Genomic DNA, 21,315 nt, shown 5'->3' with positions numbered 1-21,315 from the left:
ATTAGCGGTCGCTTCGACCGCTAATTTCTTCCCTCATACTGTTTCGGTTTCATCAGCCGAAGGGAAAATCAAGTGCGCTATTATTAACTCTCCAATCTTCTCGTTTTACAGCTTGCGTTTCATTTGAGGGAAGAAATTAGCGGTCGTAAGCGAGCCCCGCCGCGGTGGCTCAGTGGTTAGGGCGCTCGACTACTGATCCGGAGTTCCCGGGTTCGAACCCGACCGCGGCGGCTGCGTTTTTATGGAGGAAAAACGCTAAGGCACCCGTGTGCTGTGCGATGTCAGTGCACGTTAAAGATCCTCAGGTGGTCGAAATTATTCCGGAGCCCTCCACTACGGCACCTCTTCTTCCTTTCTTCTTTCACTCCCTCATTTATCCCTTCCCTTACGGCGCGGTTCATGTGTCCAACGATATATGAGAAAGATACTGCGCCATTTCCTTTCCCCCAAAAACCAATTATTATTATTATTATTATCGTAAGCGAATACCAAGCGTGGAGGTGCATGGCCGACGGTTGGTAATTATGTCGCCGGTCGTTGGTAGCTGCTTTGCTCGGCAGACTAAATACGGGACAACATCGGTCAACGGCTGGCCAACTGCCATGTCGCCCAGAGGTTGGTATAAGGCAAACAACCGCGACCACTGGCAACCCCTGGCAATAGTTTTCCGCCGACGCATAGGCAAGTAAACAAGCGCGACACCAGCCCTCCGCTGGCCACCAACGACAACGGTTAAATTTTGAGGCAATTTTTCGGAAAATTAGGGCACAGTCGCTGGTATAAACGCCAAGTGTTATATTGACGGTACATGTAACAGCAGCCAGCCCACTGGTCATCACGAGTCTCTAAGCGGTAATCAGCTAGCGCGCACTAGTATATACCCCGACCAGTCACTAAGTGGGCCTTGCAAGGAGACTCAGAGGGCCGTTAGGCGGTGAAATTCCTTATCAGCACAAGCTAAATTAGCAAATCTGCATCTCACCACACGAGAGGCTCTCGCGGGAAAAAACCGTAGCTTAACTGGGGGCATACACATGCACATGATGCCTCAATTGTATACGTACGCCACACCCAAACGCATATGCCTGCTATGCGGGGAACGCCCCAAACTATATCACATTACATGGACTTGCCAAAGCATGCGGGCAGCCCAGAAAATCTCAAAACAGAAAACTTCAGCAACGGGACTTCGGGAGGTCGCGTTGCCCAAAGGACTACACAGGACCACAGAGGAGCTTCACCGCGGGCGCAGCAAACAGCTAGCTAAGGCATCAGGAGCCCTGGACTAGAGGGCCCCTCGGGCGCAAAGCTCTTTATTGAATTCAATAATCTGCAAGCACGCCCTTTTCGCCCTTCTCTTTTTTTTTTCCACTGCTCTGTGAAGGTGAAAGCGCCGGCTGTCCTGTGATCGCCGCCCATGAGCGCAATCCCTTTCTCTTCAGTGTGTGCTGTTGGTCTCCGGTCAGAGTCTTCGGCACCATCCGGCAATCACCCTGTGAGCTTTTACTCAAATTCTGTGCAGTGTACACACGAATAAACTCTGCGAGCTTGCCAACGACAGAAACAAATGCACGCGGTGAGAATTTTTCTTTCAAAACCGAAACTGAGCGCTAGAAGCTCGCGCCACACGGCGGTTAGCCTATGGCTGACGCACGACCGGTTTCAAGAGGAGTGCGCGCTGCGCGCTCCACTGGTCTTGAGAGAAACATGAGGTCGTGAGAGAAGTCGTGGAGGAAGTAATTGCGTAATAGGTGATAAAGCAAGCACGGAGAAAGGCGAGAAAGCACATGGAACTCTGCAAGTGTAACGCAGCAGGCGATGTGAGGAAATTCGTTCGGCGATGGTGCCCTCACCGAATTCAGTGAGCGTAAAGCCGCACTGATCGTCGGGTTTAGAATAGAAATAAACAGATTTCTTCTTGGCTGAGCAAGTTTGCAAGTTACTTGCCGTTGATATGTAGCGGCGTCGCAGAAAGAGTAAGAATCGTGCCTGCTCTCCATTGTCGCTCGCTCGCTCGATGCATGAAAAAGGTGTTAAGACAACATTATCTTTTTTTTTTTCTCGCATGATCTTCAGCTGGCTTGGTTGGCTGACTATGCAAAATGCCGCTGGGAATCAAGCCAAAGCCGCATGCCGGATGGTTCGTCGCCGCTTTCTCATCTGGTTTAAAAACGCGGGAGGTCTGCTGTTGGAAGTAGCTAAGGCTGAAAATCATCTCCGTCGGTGCCCAAGTTTTCATTTTCAGCGAGCCGTCATTGTCAAACCGGTAAAATGAACGGTGACCTGCATACGACAGAAACCAAAAATACGGACGTTAAGGACAAAACGTGAGTGTGAGATGCTTTAACGTAGGACAGCAGCGTTTTCTCCTTTCCACTTGCAACGCTCCTGCACGAAAAAAATTTTCGATTTTAGTCGGCTGAACGCTCATCGTTTAGCCAAATTATGATATATATTTCGACTTTAAAAAGCTGAGGTGTAATAGAAACAAGGCCGAAGGCCCTACTAGAGTGCCTGTGATCGAAAACCTTAATTATTACTTCTGTTAAAGCTTAGATAGTCGTTAGATCTCTGCAGGATGCACTGCTTCTGGACAGGGTGATATAAGCTTCGCTTCGGGAAATGCTTGAGATGAGGGGGCAGAGGCGTCTTTCAAGCAGAAATTAGGTTCAGTACTACTAGCGCGAGCAGTCCGCGCGTGCGGCTCCCGGGACTTCGCGCCAGCCGCACTGCGAAGGCGCGCTTTCCTCAAAAACCGATTTTCGTATCAAAATTTTAACGCAACCATGCTTCGTGCAGCTTTCCTGGCTGTGTAATACGAGTTCTCGTTGCACATAGCATGCAGTGCTAGTCAAGTTTGAGGCTGTCTAGCGACAGGTATTCGAACCAAGTGTCCGAGTGTTTCACTCGGACCTTTGTGGATTCACCTTTTGGAGGCGCGCCTTCACTTCATTTTTCAGTGCTCAGCCTGCGTCGAGGTCGAACCATCGCTATTACGCACTAATGGTTTCGCATTCACAGCACGTAAGCAGTGCCCCCTGAATTTTTTTTTTTGTTTCCCTCAAGGACCAACATAGATTAAGGTATTTGCATGATGTAGGAGCACCGACCGTTTGATTCTGCAAAGGGTATAAGTTACAGCCAACTCTACAGTAACGTCTGTGTATCAGTTTCATAAAACACAAATTGGTTTTCACCGTATGCAACTCCCGAGGCTGTCAAAATGGCATGCTTTTGCACGTTAGCTGCTTGCTACACTTATATGTCAGAAGAAGGAAATGCCAATGGGGCAGTGTACCCAGCTAGCTGGTAAGTTAGTTACAGATGTAGACTCATTTTTTTCATAAAAAGATGCTAAAACAAATGTGGAACAGCTTAGGTTGACTTGGAATACAATGTACCAGGCAATGTGCAAGTGTAACCATCTAATATGAGTGCGAGTGCAAGATTGTGTTCCATTCTGACCTTGGCACTCTTGAAGGCTTGACATCATTATCACTTAGGTCATGTGCCCTGCTGTGGCCGCCTTATCCTAGAAGATTTGCAATTATCTTATTTCACCTGACTCCCTGCTATCTTTCTCAAGTTTTCTTTGGTTTCAGACTTTACACTTATATCACTGACTTGAGTTTTTTTCTCAAGTTCGAAGGCTTCACAGCCTGATTTTAATTGTTAGCTTTCTCATTGAGAATACGCTGGGAAAACTGACAGCACTATACAGTCGTCACTTGCCAGATTATTGTTTATAATATGCTGTGTTTTGTCATATGTGCTGGCTGGGAAGTCCTCGTTTAGATTCGGGACAGAGTAAAGATTCTGTTCAGTCAGTTGAGTGCACTGTGGCAGATGGCAGTATCAACGTAAACTTAAGCAGAGAAGTTTCTTGTATATTCTAGGATGATATTTTGAAGAAGTTGGTAATTTTGCAAAGTTTGGATGCATCTTATGTTTATCAGGTATCATGCAGTTTTTGCCATTATTGCTTGCAAGTTATTGAACTCTGTGACAATTCTTTTGAAGCTCCCAGTGATCCTTGTAATATTTGTGAACCAAGGCATAACTGTAGGAGATGAGACATACCAATAGCGTTTTTAAGCATGAGATGTATAACAAATTCTGTCAATCTTATGTCTCTGTCCAAAATCACAACCGATGATGCAAAACCTCCACCTTCTCCACCTAAAAAGCTATTAAAGTTGGTATTTTACCAGTTTTGTACGATTGGAACAGCCAGTAGCACTCCTTACATGTTCACGAAGCCAATGGCATCCCATTACAGCCACGATGAGTACCAGTATCTCAATCTCATGAGAGACATCTTGGAAAATGGCAAGCGCAAGAATGATAGGACTGGAACAGGGACACTGTCGGTGTTTGGTCGACAGTGCCGATACTCCCTTGCCAATGGTATGTTCATTTCCTTCGGCTATTAAAAAAATTTGTTAAAAAATAAAAAATTGCTTTCATGCATACTGCAAGTCTCATTGCCAGCATAATTGTGGGCACTTGAACAATGAGTTGTGCCGTCTTGGTGAGCACTTCCCACTTCCTCAAGTGTCCCACGTTTGTGTCACATTTAAGGTGACCTCTGCATTCAAATGGCAAGTTTTAAATTCAATGTAATTTGAGGCTTGTCAGACTGCCATCATCACATCACGCTGAAGTATGTGATTTGACCAATGTGGTACAGCTTTTGTTGCCTCCATACCATTCATATCCTCAGGTTAAGTGGATCACCAAGAGTTAGTGCTGCTGGCTTGTACCACTCTACCTTCTTGGTAGAGATGCACATTTTGATATGACTTGGGCACCATGTTTTTTTTCACTGGTATTAGATCACTGCTACTGACTGTGCAACATGGCCACTTTTGATGGTCCAGATAACTCTGTCATGTGAATTTCTTGAGCATAACAAAGGTTTCCAAGCAGTGCTCAATGACAGCTTCTTGAGTTTTTCCTTGAGCACGTCATCAGTACCTGTAGCTATTCCCCATCCCCAGTCACATTTTGTGCCACTTAGGCATGCATTCACTTTATTCCTTGTTAGAAAAGCAGATGCACACTTTGCACTTATGTGTGTGTGTGTGCGTCATTTTGTGCCACAAACCTTGAAAAGCCATATGATTAAGTGTAGACGTCTGTCAAGGAATTGTGCACCTGGACATTTTGTTGCATGCATGTAAGAAAGAGGGGTTTGCGTGGTCACAGGTGTCCTTATGCACTTTTTTGAGATCTTCTGAAGTTTGAATTTCTCCATAATGAATAAGTTAATAAACTTGTGAAATACAGCATTCCAGAGGCGCCAATAAAGCAGTATTCTTCAGATCTGCCTGCCGTGCTGTGCACCCATGTGCTGTGTGATGTCAGCGCACGTTAAAAGAGCCCTCAGGTGATATAAATTAATCCGAAGGCGTCTCTCATAGCCGGCTTTCGGTCATTGGATTCTAGAATTTACAATTTTTATTGATCAGATTTACTGAAACAGTTAACTGCTCTACACTCTGTTCAGCACCACTTCCATCTTGCCGCCGCGGTGGCTGAGTGGTTATGGCGCTCGACTGCTGGCCCAAAAGACGCGGGTTCGATCCCGGCCGCGGCGGTCGAATTTCGATGGAGGCGAAATTCTAGAGGCCCGTGTACTGTGCGATGTCAGTGCACATTAAAGAACCCCAGGTGGTCGAAATTCTCGGAGCCCTTCACTACGGCGTCTCTCATAGCCTGAGTCGCTTTGGGACGTTAAACCCCCATAAACCTAAACCTAACCTAAACTTCCATCTTCAAAGTGAGCGAGTCGTTGCTGTGTATGTGGCCTCTATCCCTTCTCCCACAGTGATCAACTTTGCCTGTGCTGCAACTGCCCTCATTCGAAATTAATTTTGCTGTGCAGTTGATCAGCAGGTGTTTTCTTTTTGTTGTAATCTTTTGTTGTGGGGCCTCCCATCTTTTTGTGACCAAGGGTGGCAGGAGTGTTGTGGTTGGAAACCAGGGAAGTGAAGCTCTTAGTGGAGTGTGTGGTCTGCACCAATGTTTGGTTTGAAGTTACAGTGGAACAGTCTGGGCAAGCCCGAGACTCTGACATTCGAGGAACCCAGCGCATGTGCTATGTGTCTCCTCTATTTATGTGTGAGCGTGCGAGCTATATGAGAAAAATAATGCGAGGAGAAAACTAAACAAGCAGACCAAGTCAAGGAGTGTGAGCATCTGTGCACACATGTGACTCAGTGATAGAGTGATTTTAACCAAATTTTTCTGTTAAGGCTTTAGGTGGATGCTAATGAGCAATTGCTCCCTAATTTAAACAAGTTTTTGTTGGTATATTCTGTTTTTGTGTTCTTTTAGCCTCCGTTAATTTTAATTATGAATGTAACTTGTGACTAGTAAGTTGGCACTTCTGACCCCCCAGCCTTAATCGCTAACAATTTGTTGCGAGCTTCATCATTTGAATGAATGGCACCACATAGCATGTTGAGAACCGTTTTGAAAAGTGTGGCTTGTGTGGAATGCACTTTGGGGCACTGCACCCTTACCAGTGCTCTGCCATGTGAAATTCTTAACCACTGCCCTTTCTACTTAAGACACGATGCCACTGCTCACCACCAAACGAGTGTTTTGGCGTGGAGTGGTTGAAGAGTTGCTCTGGTTCCTGAGGGGATCTACCGATGCCAATGAACTTTCCAAGGAAGGTGTCCACATCTGGGATGGCAACGGCTCCCGGCAGTTTCTGGACAGCCTCGGCTTTACTGAAAGAGAGGAAGGTTTGTGGTGTCATTTCATCTCTCTAGTACATCTCTTTTTCTCAGGTTGCCTTGCTTTCCACATGTGCGCCTAAAACCTGTGCATGGTTGTATTTATGTGTACATGTGCAGGTGGGGAACTGCGTAAATGATCATAACTTTTTCTCTCCTTTTCTGGGAAGCTCTTGTCCGACCTTTTTTCCCTTCAGCTTCCATATGCTGCAAGCATGTCTCCCTGCGGAAGTTAACATTGTGTTAATTTCATTTTTTTGTTCCCAGTCTTGTTCTCAAAGCTGTTTAGAGTGATCCATCTTCATGATCCATTGTGGTCATCATCATGAACTGGGATCTGATTGGTTATGGCTGACATTCTTTGACACGGCAGGTGACCTTGGTCCAGTGTATGGATTTCAGTGGAGGCACTTTGGTGCACCATATCGAGAGATGCGAACCAATTATGGAACAGAAGGTGTAGACCAGATCACAAATCTCATCAACACCATCAAAAACAATCCAGATGATCGAAGAATGATCCTCTGTTCCTGGAACCCAGCAGGTACGTATGTATTAGTTCTGAAGTGTGGTTGTTGAAATGCATGAGTGCCAGCTTACTAACAGAGTACAATCACTAGAGCCTACCTTGTTGGCACCCGTGAAGCCTGCCATTCTTGTGGAGTTATATGTGTTGTGTTCGTTTTCTTTCTCAACAGATCTGAGGAAGATGGCATTACCTCCCTGCCATTGCCTGGCACAGTTCTATGTCTATAACGATGAGCTCTCCTGCCAGCTCTACCAGCGGTCAGCTGACGTAGTACGTGCAATATCTTGATTATTCTTCACATTGCTATCATATAGCATGTCAATCAAACTGTCCCGTTCTCTTCTCATGTGTGTGTGTGTGTGGTTTTTCATGCCTTTAAATTATAACAATCAAACACTGTTGGTTCATTCCCAGCTCGTTCACTAAGTGAAAGCTGCCACGAGCATGGATTTTGTCTGTGCTTAACAGTTTCTGTAGCTTGTAGCATTAAATGTGTGTAACCTAAATATGTGAATAGTAAATTGCAAGGTTTAATGTCCCGAAGTGAAACATGGGCTATCAGGGACACCATAGTGGAAGGCTCGGGAATAATTTAGGCCGCCTGGGGTTCTTTATTGTGCTCTGACATCATGCAGCACGCGGGCACCTTTTGGAAACTGACAGTAGTTTTGTTAGTCCATATCAATAATATTAGTCATCAAAAGTTAATGGAGGTTGACCTATTTAAGCATATTGCTTGAAATTTAGTTATGTACTGTGTAATCCTGACTATAAGAATTAAGCTGCATATATGTATTTCAGGATACATTAAAAGATGGGAGTGAAATTAATTATATTAAATTGGCTTTCATAAACTTTTGACTGCGGGGTATGTTGTCACAATCGCTGTAAGCTATACTGAGGTCTGATATGAGCCCTTTCAGTGAACTACAGCGACGGTCAGTATATTTTCCAAATGAAAGTACAGTTTGCTCCTTGATGTAAAATTCTCTACTGCAAAATATTAGTCACCCAAAAAAGGTGTTTAGCCCATTAGCTTTTTCTTGTTGAAAACCGTGCAATATTTTCTTGCTTAGGCTGAAGTCTCAACTTCAGGAAATGTTTGCTCATTGCATGCAGAGCTGCTAGCTTCTGGAAGTCAGTGAAATACGATGCTGAAAACTGAATTTTTTAATTTCATTGTGCTAGTTACACACAGAAATGCAGACTGAATCTGTCCGTTTGTTGGTGGATTTGTTGAGTGTGTGAAAAACACTTCTTCTCACGATGTGTTGCTCAAAACCTTCCATTTATAATAGCTTCACACACAAAAAAAAATGCCAACAGGGCATGAAAGCAAAGTGTGCTGCAATGTATGATGTGCTTCTTTCTTTTTCTTGGTCTGGCCAATCATGAAGCTAAGTTTGGGCATTCTCCTTTCATACCTGCATGTGTGCAGGAGACAGCACCAACTTAAAAGGTGTGAACTTCCATGAGACAACATGGAAGCATAAAAAGGTCAAAATTGCTCATTTTCAGATCAGTTCAGCAACAATATGCTTAGCAGGGTTCCTTGGCTAATCGCCGATCAGGCGTAAGATGTGCGCTAGATGTGGTTACTGCATTCATGGCCATTTCTTTCTGCCAGGGCTTGGGTGTGCCGTTCAACATAGCCAGCTATGCCCTGTTGACGCACATGATGGCCAAGGTGACTGGAAAGCGGGCCAGTGAGTTTGTGCATGTCCTCGGTGACACGCACATCTACCTCAACCATGTTGATGCTCTCAAGCAACAGGTAATGCAGCAATGGTGTCAATTCCCTCTTCTTGGATTTTCCCTCTTCTTGGTTTCACATGCTTGTGCTCGTCACTTCCTAATATTGGAAATGCAATAATTCTTCCTGCTTATGAGTAAATTAATGTTAGCCTTTTCACTCATTTTGTGTCCCATGTATCTCATTTGAACAGGCTGCAAGGAATGCACGCTAAGTTTTGAGCAGAGAGATTACACACATGGGGGCAGATGACCGTGCTCTGCAAATGGAGACTGATATAGTTTGTGAATGGGTTAAATAAGGTGCATAGCTTTCCTCCAATGATGAAAGCTGCCTGCATCACTGAAGACGAAATATGTTTTGTGTGGCATGCAGAGGGTGGTGGTGGTGGTGAAAAATTTTTATGTTTAGGACGGTTGTGGGAGCAGTCCAGGACTCCAATAGCTTCTGCTGTCCTGCGGGCCTGTGTGATCAGTCGTTGCTGACGGTCGGCCGAGGCTAGGGCTGGACAAAACAGCTTCCCATGAGGAAGTAGTGCAGGGGTGTATGGACGCTCCCACATGGAGTGATATAAAGTGGGTTGGGGAGGAGTATTGCAAGAGAAGAAGGTGTGCTTGTGGTGGAGGTTCAGGAAGGAGTTTGTCTGGAGCTGATGCCACACTGTGGTGTCCACCGGATGGGAATGGCTGGGGTGGTAGAAGCAGGCAGGATTCATTGGGCAAAGCCCATGGTTTTGCCAACATTTGGCTTAACCAATTTCACTCCTGCTAGTGCTGCAGTGATATCTGCTAACAGCGTAAAATGTGCACCCCCTAAGAACAGTCAAATTGGGAGTTTCTCTACAGGCGTCGTTTATAGATTATCTTTTTATTCTGAGCAAAACAGGCAACAAAATTTTGCAAATGCGGTGTTGCATAAAACCAAACGTCTAGTTTCTTTTCCTTTTATAGTTTTAATGTGAATGGCCCAGTAGGTCAGGTAGCAGAAAGCATGTACAGCTGTGCTAATACGTGATGCAGCACATGGTACACCTACGCATCTTTTTTTGCACCGATGCTCGAGCAGTATGCTTCTGTTGCTGTAGTTGTTGCCAGTGGATCATACAGGCATTTTCAAAAGTAAACGGAGCACACCATGCTGTTTGAGCTCTACACATGCATTGCATAGTGAGATGAGATGTCATTTATGCGATGAATGACAGTGCCTTCTGCATGGCGTAAGTAAATCCTTGACGTCAAATTTCTTTTCACACTAACACCCTTCTCACCCCAGCTCGCCTGCACCTCTTTCACAAGTGGTGCCCCAACTACCGCTTGCCCTATGCCAATCTGGAGCACTGTCTCGTTCAGTGCCCAGTAGTCCTGTAATCTTCCTTCTTCACCCCTCCCCCCAGTCCTCGGCCCCTTCTGCTTAGAGTACAGCTGGCCAAATCTTTAGCTGACCTGCGTGACAGCTGCATTTTCCATGCTCGTGCAGCTTATGACGGAGAAAACTTGCAAAAATATCAACTCTAAGCACGGGTTCACTAAGCCCATGCTTACTATTGAGCTTTCTGCAAGTTTGCTTCGTTGCAAAGTGCAGGAGCGCTCAAAAGCGGTTGTCGCGCACGTTAGCTAAAGATTTGGCCGGCTGTACCTGGCTGGCGTCGGATCAATTGGCCGACCAGCGTGCTCTGGTGCTCCATGCTCGAGGTCTTATGATTGCTTAATCTATCACTTTTTGATAAAGTGATTTTCGCTCTTCTACAACAGGTGTGAATGCCACCAACACTGTGAATTTGTGCTCTCTTTACTTCTAAGTGCACCTTTACAGTTACCTCTGCACTTAAAATGGCATTGCAGCAGCATTTTACAACAGCACATCTTTCAAAAAAGGAAATACTGTTTGCATAGAATTCAGTGCCTTGCCTGTTGCTTTGAATTCTAACTATAAAGCTACTCCTTCCCGCCCTGTTCAGCATCTTCTTTAGATATTATCAAGTCTGAGAAATAGTTTGCCTGATTTTAGCAGGTTGTTACCCCAAAGAGGTGTATGTAGTGCACAGGCGTTCGATGAGTTTTTACGCCATAATCATGAGCACAAGTGGCTTTGGGCTCTCTCACCATCTTCAACCCCACCCCCTTCCCCCAATCCCCCAACCCATCCCTCACAATGGGCTTTATGCATCCACTCGGAATAAAAAAATTATTGCTGTTTCCTTTCCTTATAATGAAAATAAAGCTACTGCAAATTCAATTTTCAAAATTCGGTTTAAACCGTTCCTGGGTTCGAACCCGGCCATGGCGGCCACGTTTCCATGGAGGCAAAACATAAAAGGCACCCATGTGCTGTGGGATGTCAGTGCACGTTAAAGATCCCCAGGTGGTCGAAATTATTCCAGAGCCCTCCACTATGGCACCTCTTTCTTTCTTCTTTCACTCTCTCCTTTATTCTTTCCCTTACGGCCGCCGCAGTGGCCCAGTGGTTATGGCACTCGGCTCCTGACCCGAAAGACGCCGGTTCGATCCCGGCCGTGGCGGTCGGATTTCGATTGAGGCGAAATTCTAGAGGTCCGTGTACTGTGCGGTGTCAGTGCACGCTAAAGAACCCCAGGTTGTCGAAATTTCAGGAGCCCTTCACTACTGGGACCCTCATACTTTGGGACGTTAAACCACCATAAACCATAAACCTTCCTATACGGTGCAGTTCAAGTGTCCACCGAGATGTGAGACAGATACTGCGCCATTTCCTTTCCTTCAAAACCAATTTTCAGTTTTCAGCCGAAGAAGGTCAGTATCCTTGACATGTGCACCACGGCTATCTGGCTATTGAGTAGGAGTTATACTAGGTCAAAGTTGAAAAGGATTAAAGTAAAGCAGCCAGGTGGCATGATAAGAAGTTGGTACCGTTGGATTAACGCAGTTGTGCATTTTGAAGCATTGCTCGGCTACTGTTAACACGCCTCTGTTGACCGGGAGGCTCCACCTCCTCACTGTCTGCTGGCGAAGCATCGTTGTTCACTGCCAACACCGGATTAGGGCAGTTCCTTGATGAGTAGGCCTCTCCACTGTGCATAAGGACTCTGATATGAAAGTATGACCAAGCAAAAGAAAATGTTATGTTATGGCGACTGCTACAGTTCAGTGGCAGTTACATTGCTGCCATAACAAGACCACGTGACACTCCACCATCTCGCGCAATCCAGTGCAACAAGTTTATGCTTACATGTCAACGCAGTTTTTAGATGTAAACTGACGCTTGCGTTTTTGTTTGAGTGCTCCTCAATTCACTTCTGTTACTTTTTTTTTTATTGGCGGTAGCACTTCGTTCTATAAGCACTGCTCTCAGTACGACCATTTGTGCATTAATTGCTGGTAGCTCGACTTATGTTGGCAAAAAGGCCAAGGAAAACTGTACATGACTTTTGAAGCTGATGATGAATTTTTATGATGCAAGGGCATCTGTGGCCAAAGAGCACCATGGCACCAGGTGCTTTCGTCTACACAAGTTGGGGTCAATGACCCATTTGTCAAGCAATTCACCGTAAAGAATCCGAGCACAAGGCCAGTGGAAAGCTTGTACCCATTGTATCCTTGGTGGGTACACGGTGGCACTGTGGTTCGAACCCTACACCTCCTGTATGTGAGGCGGATGCTCAAACTACTAGGCCACCACTGCAGTCGTAAATGACTTTTGATTGCAGAGGATTGCCACATTATAGCACCGACAAAGAAAACTGGAGGGGACACTTAAGCTCAGCCTTAAAGAGTGTGATGCGATAGCATTAATGAGTTAATGCCTGTATATGTGGAATTGATAATTCTCAGCTTTACATTAATACTAGATAGCTGGGAGTCTTTATACCACTCCTGGCGCTGGGGTGCAGTGGTTAAGCAATGCGCCACTGCCCGGCAGGTGGCTGTTTCAAGTACAGCCACCTATGGGGCCTGTGAGACCTAGGTTGCTCTTCCCGAGCAACTTCTCGTGACCAATCATTCATTTAACTGTCACCTGCCACGATAAGCAGTTCGTCACCTGCTACACTGAGCAAGTTGTGATGACGTCACAAGGTTACATGACCTATTTGGCAGGCGCCACATTCCATCTGTGTGCTGTGGCCGATTCGGCTTGAAACGGTCGCCGACATCGATGCCAGACAATTTTTTCCAACCTGGGGGCACTAACGCTGTCACGCTAAAACTAGTAATTCATCTATATAAAATAGCATTTGCCAAAAAAAAAAAGAAACCTGCGTTCTGAAATGAACACCAAAAAAGTCCGTCTAATTTTCAAACAATAAAAAAACGAAAACGCCAGCCTTTACTTATAACCTTCTCCTCCTCGTCAGCTTGGGAAGGAGGCCAATCTAGTTAGCAGCTGCTGGAAACCTCATGTTCAGCCTCCTTGAGAGAAGACAATTAAGTGCTTAAATTGCGTTCCTGGTAACCACGATAAAACTGTACAGTTGACAGAAGGCTTTATTTATCGTGGACAAGTGTAACGAAGACTATGGCTGTGGTGTTCATCTTTTCTACAGCTAGAACGACAGCCCCGACCTTTCCCAAAGTTGGTGATCAAGCGTGACGTCACCGACATCTTTGACTTCAAGTCTTCAGACTTTGAGCTTGTCAACTACAACCCACACCCAGCCATCAAGATGGAAATGTCAGTGTAGCTTGTGTGGCTGCTGACGTTGGTGATTTGCATAGTATTTTGCATTTGTCTTGATATATCAGTGTTGTCAGGCTTTAACCTGTCAGATTTTAATGTGACATCACTGTTCGCTCATTCTTGTATAATAGTATGACTGTTGCACTTTTTTTCACTTCCTCAGAGCCGTGCCAGTATTTTGTGAGATCAAGGCATAATATGCTGCCAGCTTTTATTGCTGTCAAGCCACACTTCAGCATTCTACTGAATGATGCCAAGATGCATCTGCCCAGTGGACACCTGGTATTAAAATACTGCATTAAAGTAGTATTAAGACACTGTTTTGACATCACCAATTAGCCATGGAAGGGCACTGCCATGCTGGTTACAGGGTCAGGTATGTTAACTGGCTAACTAGCCTTTTTGCTTGTTCAGTTAAGTGCTGAAATCCTGGCCCTTGTTCTTTTGTCCCTAATTTTATCATTGTGATAAAGGTCAGTGTTCTCAGTTTTGCTTCAAAGTAAATGTTGGAGGTCAACTGTATGCATTTACACAAAGCATTTTGTTGCATTTTAGCATGGTTTTGCATTTAGTTTCATTGCTATTGGTATTACTGGCAGTACATTTTTGGTCATGCATAAGGGTTGTTTTTGTCTGTATGACTGCACACATAGTATACACTACCTAGAATCTAGTGTCTACATGCAACATTTGCAAATAATAGCAAATATCATAGCAATTGTCTGCACCCTCATTACTGTCTGGAATTTCAAAGAAGTAGGGAAAAAAATGCTGACAAAGAGAGAGAACACACTTGTTGAGCAAGGCTAACATTTCACACCTTATGCTAACAGACCCGTGCAAGACACATGTGACCAGGTATGAGGCAGACGAAAAAAGCAGCACATTATGCATGACGAAAATACTCCAAGTTGGAAACAAGCCTCCTTGTTTTTTGATAGTGTGCATTTATTTTTCTCTGATGCAAGATGCTTTCTTTGCACTTTTTGGGCTGCACATATATTGCTTACGGCACCCCTCTCCCTTTTTTATTGAGCTGTGCATTTTCTACAAGCTCAGCTCCAGGTGAAAAAAAAAAAAAATATTAAGTCAGTGATAAGGTTCAGCAAGGAGCAAATTTTGAACTGGGCATTACTTGTTCGTTATATTCTGTATTTTGTGGCAGCAGTTTTTGCTTGCAATAAAATTCTAGAAAACCAACCCTTCGTATAACAAGGCTTAAAAGATTCATTGCAGTTGGCCAGTCTTCCCTGCATATGAACCCCCTGGCACTACCTCCATCTGACCATATTGGTGCACTCCCATACAACTGATATTAGTGCCAATTTCATCAAGAAGAGAGTGGCACTCCGTGGCAAGTAAACACAACCGCATTTTGTGGCCGGCATGACCAGCTTCTGAGAACGGAGTATTTCTGGACCTGACATCCATGCTGTGCATAAGGTTTGTAGACACGGAGAGTGTGCAGGCTCAGCATTTGTTTTAAGAATTTTCTGCTTTCCTGTGAGAATCAGCGACTTAAAATACACCTTTTGTTTTAAGAGATGTTGTTAGAATACCTGCAGTTTCGAGAAGTAGGATACTATCTGTAGAATCATTCCGAGACCTTACAAACATCACAAGAGACCAGGAACAATGTGCTAGTTCCTTTGAGAAACCTCTATTTGTGAGCAGGATTGTCATCAGTGCCATATTTTTGCCATTTACTATTCCTCTAAGTTACGTTGCTGTTTTATGTTTTCGGCACCTTGCCCCTTGCTATAGTTCTGCGCATCTATTTTAGCATCTGTCCAACTTTCAATTCAGTTGCCAGTAGCTATTTATCAATGCAACAGTAAGCCCATGCGCAAGTCATTAAGCAGCATTCAAAAAGAGATCTATCTGAACACAGTATTTCCTGGCATAAACTCTTATAATATTCATACATTAGTAGAATATCTTTGTATGGCAGTAGTTCATGAAGCAAAATTCCTTCTGCCGTGGTCTCGCACATGTACTATACCTTTCACATCTTAACCAAGTGCTTCAGAAGAGAGCAAGGAATAGCCAGCATTATTCTTCATACAAATTGGTTGCGTAGCCTTCTAGTACCTGAATATAAATGTTTTTGCAAGTTTCTCAAAGAGGAAAGTTTCCCAGCCCCGTGGAAAGTGTCTGTGTCCCAAGAGCACCTGCTTGCATGAGTCACTCGGCTGTTGCTGCAAACAATCAAAAGCGATCACAGTACAGCTCCAGTTGGTTATCTCGCTGTATATATTTCGTGCCTGTTCCAAAATCTTGTTCTTTAGTACCTGGTTTATTTGGCGCACCGTATTATTTGGCGCTCCACGCTCCCTGTCTGAACACTGTGCAGTGCAACCCACGGGATGATAAGCAGTGCTGATGCAGCCCAATGCCTGATATCAGCTTGAAGTTCCTGTTATAAAATGTAAAGCATGTCAAGCAGAGAGGCCGATATATTTTCTTTGAATCAGAGGCTGGAGCTTTAGTACAACTTTGAGCTATGGTTCAGCATTCAATTCTACCTAATTTCTGGGAACAATAACAATGTGCTAAAATCTTCATTCTGATATTGCTGAGTGTAACAGTCAGCTTGCAAGAGACAGGTCTTTAAGGCATGTCTATTAAAAGGACTCTGAAACGCCTTTTGAGGAGAGCACATCAATTCGCTTAATCACTGCATTGTGTTGTCATGAACACCTGAGTAAATCTTCTGAGCCTGAGCCACTTCTACAGGCAACAGAGAACCCACAATCACGCGCAAAAGTTTGTGAGCCCTTTCCAGCGACTTTTTCAAGCTCGCACACTCCTGCATCACCCTGCTTCTGCGTATACCAGCTCAGGTATGGCTATTGGTTAGATTCTCCCAGAAATCAGGCAGCTACCATGGCTGCGGCCAAAAAGCGGCGTAGCTCTGGTGGGTCAGAAGCCTGCCTCTGACGGTGGGGCCGGCGGATGTGCGCCGACCTTTCAGTGTGCGAAAAGTGACGAGTAGAGGGAAAGGAGCTAAGATGCTGACATTCAAATTTTCACTACAGATAATTCAGCTTCCACAAAGTGGATCAAAAAAATTCTTGGTGAAGGATATCCGTGAAGCGCCGTCCTTTAACATCATAGGCATACTGCAGCTTTATCGGAGCCCCTTTAAATGTTGCCGGTCATTGTCAAGCAAAGAAAACACACAGCACTCTCTGCCAGTTCATGACTGGCTCCGGGTCACCTATGTGTGATGGATGCTATGAAAAGCTCTCAGTAACAGCATACTTCCGTATACAGAGGAATTGCATTAATTTTGGCTTGCTTAATTCGAGCAACTGGCTGATTTGAACTCCAGCTTTGGCCCTCTCAGCATTAAGTGTAAGTTTATAAGGCTGCTCTCAATTAAAATCCACGTAACTAAAACAAATTCTGGGTCTTCTTGGAGCTTGAATAATTGACAGGTGATTGTAGAATACAAATGCATCAAAACAGGACAGAAGTGGTGTTTTCCTGAACTTATCTGGCACATCCAAGTGTGTAAGGATGCTCTTAGTTAATGTGTCAGTTTGGCACGGTTTCCAAGTTTTGTAATAAATTCACCTTTTTGAGGCAGATACCGTAGCCTCCCGAAAATGGCTGCTGCTCAGCCTCCCAAGGTAAGCTTATGGGGTGCAAGTGCACTCAAGAACTGCTGGCCTCTTTACATCTCTTGAAAGAGGGGCACTGTATAGTTGAGGCTAAGCAGCAATACCTTTTTTGTAGTGTTTCTGCAGCCCATACCTGCCCCATAATGCACATAAGGTCTTTGTGTGACTCTATACACCAGTATACCACTTTGTAGTCGTTTTACTACAATTTATACTTATGTATTTTTTACATTGTCTTTTATCCTTTAGCCACACATCAATATGCTGTAACTGATGCAGAGTTGCTGTTTCTCACCTTTCAAGATATTTTATTGCCATCTGTAGGGCCTCATGCATATGCATGTTACATATCTTAACTGTACCATTTTCATACCATGGGATATACTACTCCACACCAGCTTGTTATTGCTCACATTTTTGGATTAAACCATAGACTAGGCAATGTTGGGCGATGTTGCTCTTGCACCAGTAAAAGCCACTAATCACTGAGAAAGAAATGAGACGCTAGAGGAGAAATGTAGGATGAAAGCCAGGTTAGCTATATATTATGATCCATAGCGCAGCAACAATACAGGGGACAAACACAAGCGCTTGTGTTTGTCCCCTGTTTTGTGTTTGTCTCCTGTTTTGTTGCTGCGCTATGGATCATAACGCATACCCACTAGCCCGAACCATCACCTTGTTAAGTTAGCTATATACTTGAGTTTAAACTCAAGATTAACAGAACTGGGAAGCATGCACACATTAAGGAAACAAATATGCAGTCCCTTTTTTTACTGTCTTCGACAAGGATAAATGAATAAGTGAAAGCCATTATTGGAGTGCTCTTACCTCTCGACTTGATATAAACAATATCACGAGTTAGGAGAAAGAAATTCAAAAACGAAGTCTGTTGAAGTAAAAATGAAGGTGAGAAAACGTAATTGTATACGAAAGCGTAATCGTATGAGGAAGCGGAAAGAACAAAGGAGGACTCGCCGCGGTGTCTCGTAGGCTTCGGCGTTATGGGCTCCGTGCGCTGGTATGGTGGCGCCAGCAGCGACCGCATCGCCAGCGCCGCCTCGTGGCACTCGCCGCGTTAACCGGACGCTCAGTCACGGGCGGTCTCTCGAAGGGAGAGCGCGCGCGCGCCTCCCTCGAGACTGGCCGTGGTGGCCCTGCGCCTTCCTCCATGCCCGATGCGTTCGCGCCAGCCCGGCCGCATAGAAGACGCGCACTGACCGCGACGCCATTCTAAGTCAACGCCTTCTTCTCTGCGGATTTCAACGCATTGAAAGCCTTGGCGCCACCACTGCTGCATTTCGTTTCAATTGCTTTCAGGTTGGGCTGATCACCGATTCCGAGCAACCATGATTGTGTTGCAGTCCCGACGGCACTGCAATATCTGGCAGCGCAGTTGAGCTTACTGAGATTTATTAAGTACCTTTACAGTTTGAGAAACAAGGCTCTGACCCAAATAATGAAATCAGCTATGTAATTTACATCCACTGTGACATCGACTATGTGAATGGCCGGCTAGAAATGCGAAAAACGCAACCTTACTACACGTATATATCAGATGATAGTGCTCTACATCCTTCAGGATCGACACTTCTTTACTTTGTGTATTCCTCTCAGAGAAGCATAGCTCTAAGCATACAAAAAGACGATGGGTTTCTTGCAAAGTATCTTCCACAGAACTTTCATTTCAGGAATGTTATGAAGACACCAATTACATGAATTATTTTGGTCGTATTTCTCTTTTGGTAAATACTTCACTATAGAAAGGCCACCGCGGTAGCTCAGTGGTTATGGTGCTCAGCTGCTGACCCAAATGACTTGTGTTCGATCCTGGTTGCGACGGTCGCATTTCGGTGAAGGCAAAATTCTAGAGGCCCGCGTACTGCGCGATGTCAGTGCACGTTAAAGAACCCCAAGTGGTTGCAATTATCTGGAACCTCCTACTATGGCACCCCTTATAGTCTTCGTTGCATTGGGACGGTAAACCTAATTAAAATCAAAAGATTAATTCCCGAAATTAAGGGTTTAGTTATGTGAAATCCAAGAAATATATAGGGAGAAATTTGAACCACTCTCTATTTTTCTTTTTATTCGTCTAGAACAGGATTTGAGATCTCATAAATGTAACAAATAAAGATACAAAATTTTAAACCACTGAAGCAAATAAAATGATGCAAATAAATACACAAAAGCTTAGGTGAAACAATGTGAAAAACGACAAGCACTCTCAGAAGTACGACGTCGCTCCCACTGCATACATACACGCACGAAAAAACTAGAAACAAAAATGACACGCTGAACCACAGATGAGCATAACAAACGAAGACTTAAACTTCAGATGCTAGCTCCGAGAACTTCACCGTAGACCATTTCCTGTGACTGACTGAACGCATTCCTTCACTCTACATAAAGCAGCTCCTACCAATGATGTCACGTTCGAAACACCCCAGTCAATGTAAACCCTTTCCCAGTTCACTCATGAATTTAATTCCGCAGGGCACTCATTTCCAGCATACCCTCTGTGCATGAGCTAGCATGCACGATGTCCAAGAAAAGCGTTTAAATATATTCGCTACCTTGACTGCAGTGTTTTTATAGCTGTTATGACATTGGGTAAACACAGCAGTAGGTAGAGCACCCATAATTATCCAAGTTTGTTTTCGCGTTCGCACGAAACACCTCACCGCTCGCCTCGCTCACTGCAAACTGAACCAGAGAGCTGCGTTGGCTGCGTCCGCCTTTCGCCACCGCTGTTAACCAGGTAGCGCCACTCGCGCGCGCCAAACTGCAGCGCACGGAGCCCATAATTGGCTGCCGCGTACGCCGCGCGGGATCCTGGGCGCGGCGGCCGCATTTCGATTGAGGTGAAATACAAAAACGCCCGTGTGCCATGTGACGTCAGTGCACGGGAAGGAACCCAAAATTATTCCGGCGCCCGCCACTATGGCGTCCCACGTGGGGGCTCTGGAACACTGAACCAGCTGAACCTCGCACTTGAACAAAGGGAATTCACGTGTTTAAGAAAAATTGTAATTACGGCGTGGAGAACGTGAAAGAGGAAAAAGTAACGATAAATATAAAACAATGATAATTACCAGAGGGAGGTGTTCTTGGCGGTACCAGCGAGCTTGGCGAGCCGCCACACGAGGCCTACCGATTGGGCGTGGACGGCGCATTGGCTGGCCCGTTCCGACTCCGTTCCCGCGTTATTGTTGCCAAAGCGCTGAAATGTTGCCTCTGCGGCGATCGTGGACTGCTGGCTGAGTTTGTCAATTGCTACGGGGTCTTCGATCGAGCTACTGAGGTACCGAGTCGGGGCACTTCCGTTAAGTGGACGCGTGCCAACTCTTCACTACTGTACCTGCACTGGCTGCGCCGTTTCTGGCTGGTTAATTATGGAGCGTCGTCTCGGCGACACGACACTGCGCTTTGACGCAGTCGAGAGAACCTGGCTTGAGAGGTTTGAGGCGCGTTTTATTTATAGTTTCTTAGGACTAATTCGGAATATTTTCCGTGACCCTTTTTGCCATTTCTCATTGTTCTTTCTGAAAACAGTGTCACGAAAAGTCTTTGGTCGCTGTGCAAACAGTGCATGCTTCTTATTTGTAAAACTCATTCGCGCTCGACACACGATCTTGCTGTAATTAAACTGCAGCCGCTTCAACATTTTCCGTCGTGGTTGGAATCAAAAGTATGTCTTCTTACAAGAAAGCAGTCCTTCAACTTCGTAGACTTTTAGAAACAATTTTTCTCACCTGTTAATGCATCAGTTGATCAAAAACAAAATGATATACGGGCACTAGAGTCACTGGATAATCCAGTTAAGCACTAAAGCCCCTCAATGAACGCTGCAAGAACGCTCCCTATCCTGGCAAATTGGACGCTCGTTATTTCGAAGTTCTGGGTTATTCGAACCGTCGCTTTCGTCCCGTCATGAAGTATATTTATAATAAAGACTCCCTTAAGTCAAACGGCCGCCTCCGAGTTTAAGTTGCTGAGCTGATATCCTTT

At 45.0% G+C, this 21,315-nt stretch overlaps 2 protein-coding genes across 11 annotated transcripts in view; one reads left to right on the top strand and one right to left on the bottom strand.

Moving 5' to 3' along the window:
• LOC144099137 (uncharacterized) overlaps nucleotides 1-21,181 on the bottom strand; it is a 65,205-nt gene extending 44,024 nt beyond the window's left edge. For 3 of the 7 annotated variants that reach the window (XR_013307316.1, XR_013307317.1, XR_013307314.1), the window contains exons 1-2: nucleotides 20,400-20,703; nucleotides 6,595-6,740 (exon numbers count right to left, since the gene is read on the bottom strand). The gene's annotated coding sequence lies outside the window, so the exon portion shown is untranslated. Of the gene's footprint in view, nucleotides 1-2,248; nucleotides 2,389-6,594; nucleotides 6,741-11,913; nucleotides 12,090-20,399; nucleotides 20,704-21,059 lie in introns of those variants that run through there. The other 4 variants (XR_013307318.1, XR_013307315.1, XR_013307320.1 and 1 more) reach the window with 4 other exon arrangements.
• Ts (Thymidylate synthase) lies at nucleotides 572-14,878 on the top strand. Of its 4 annotated transcripts, XM_077632232.1 has the most exons (8): nucleotides 572-1,976; nucleotides 2,077-2,140; nucleotides 4,280-4,407; nucleotides 6,576-6,755; nucleotides 7,120-7,290; nucleotides 7,445-7,545; nucleotides 8,903-9,049; nucleotides 13,545-14,878. In XM_077632232.1, exons 2-8 carry the CDS (start codon nucleotides 2,103-2,105, stop codon nucleotides 13,680-13,682), a joined length of 903 nt encoding a protein of 300 aa, XP_077488358.1. In that variant the 5' UTR covers nucleotides 572-1,976; nucleotides 2,077-2,102; the 3' UTR covers nucleotides 13,683-14,878. The 4 variants fall into 4 exon arrangements, with proteins under 4 accessions (XP_077488358.1, XP_077488360.1, XP_077488359.1 ...); XM_077632234.1 differs by lacking the exon at nucleotides 2,077-2,140 and having other exon boundaries at nucleotides 575-1,976; XM_077632233.1 differs by lacking the exon at nucleotides 572-1,976 and having other exon boundaries at nucleotides 2,024-2,140.
• Nucleotides 21,182-21,315: the final 134 nt, after the last annotated feature.

This window comes from Amblyomma americanum, chromosome 7 (genome assembly GCF_052857255.1).
Source record: "Amblyomma americanum isolate KBUSLIRL-KWMA chromosome 7, ASM5285725v1, whole genome shotgun sequence".
NCBI lineage: Eukaryota > Metazoa > Arthropoda > Arachnida > Ixodida > Ixodidae > Amblyomma > Amblyomma americanum.
Note: the sequence above shows the minus strand (reverse complement) of the source record. Positions and strands in the feature narration are given on the sequence as shown.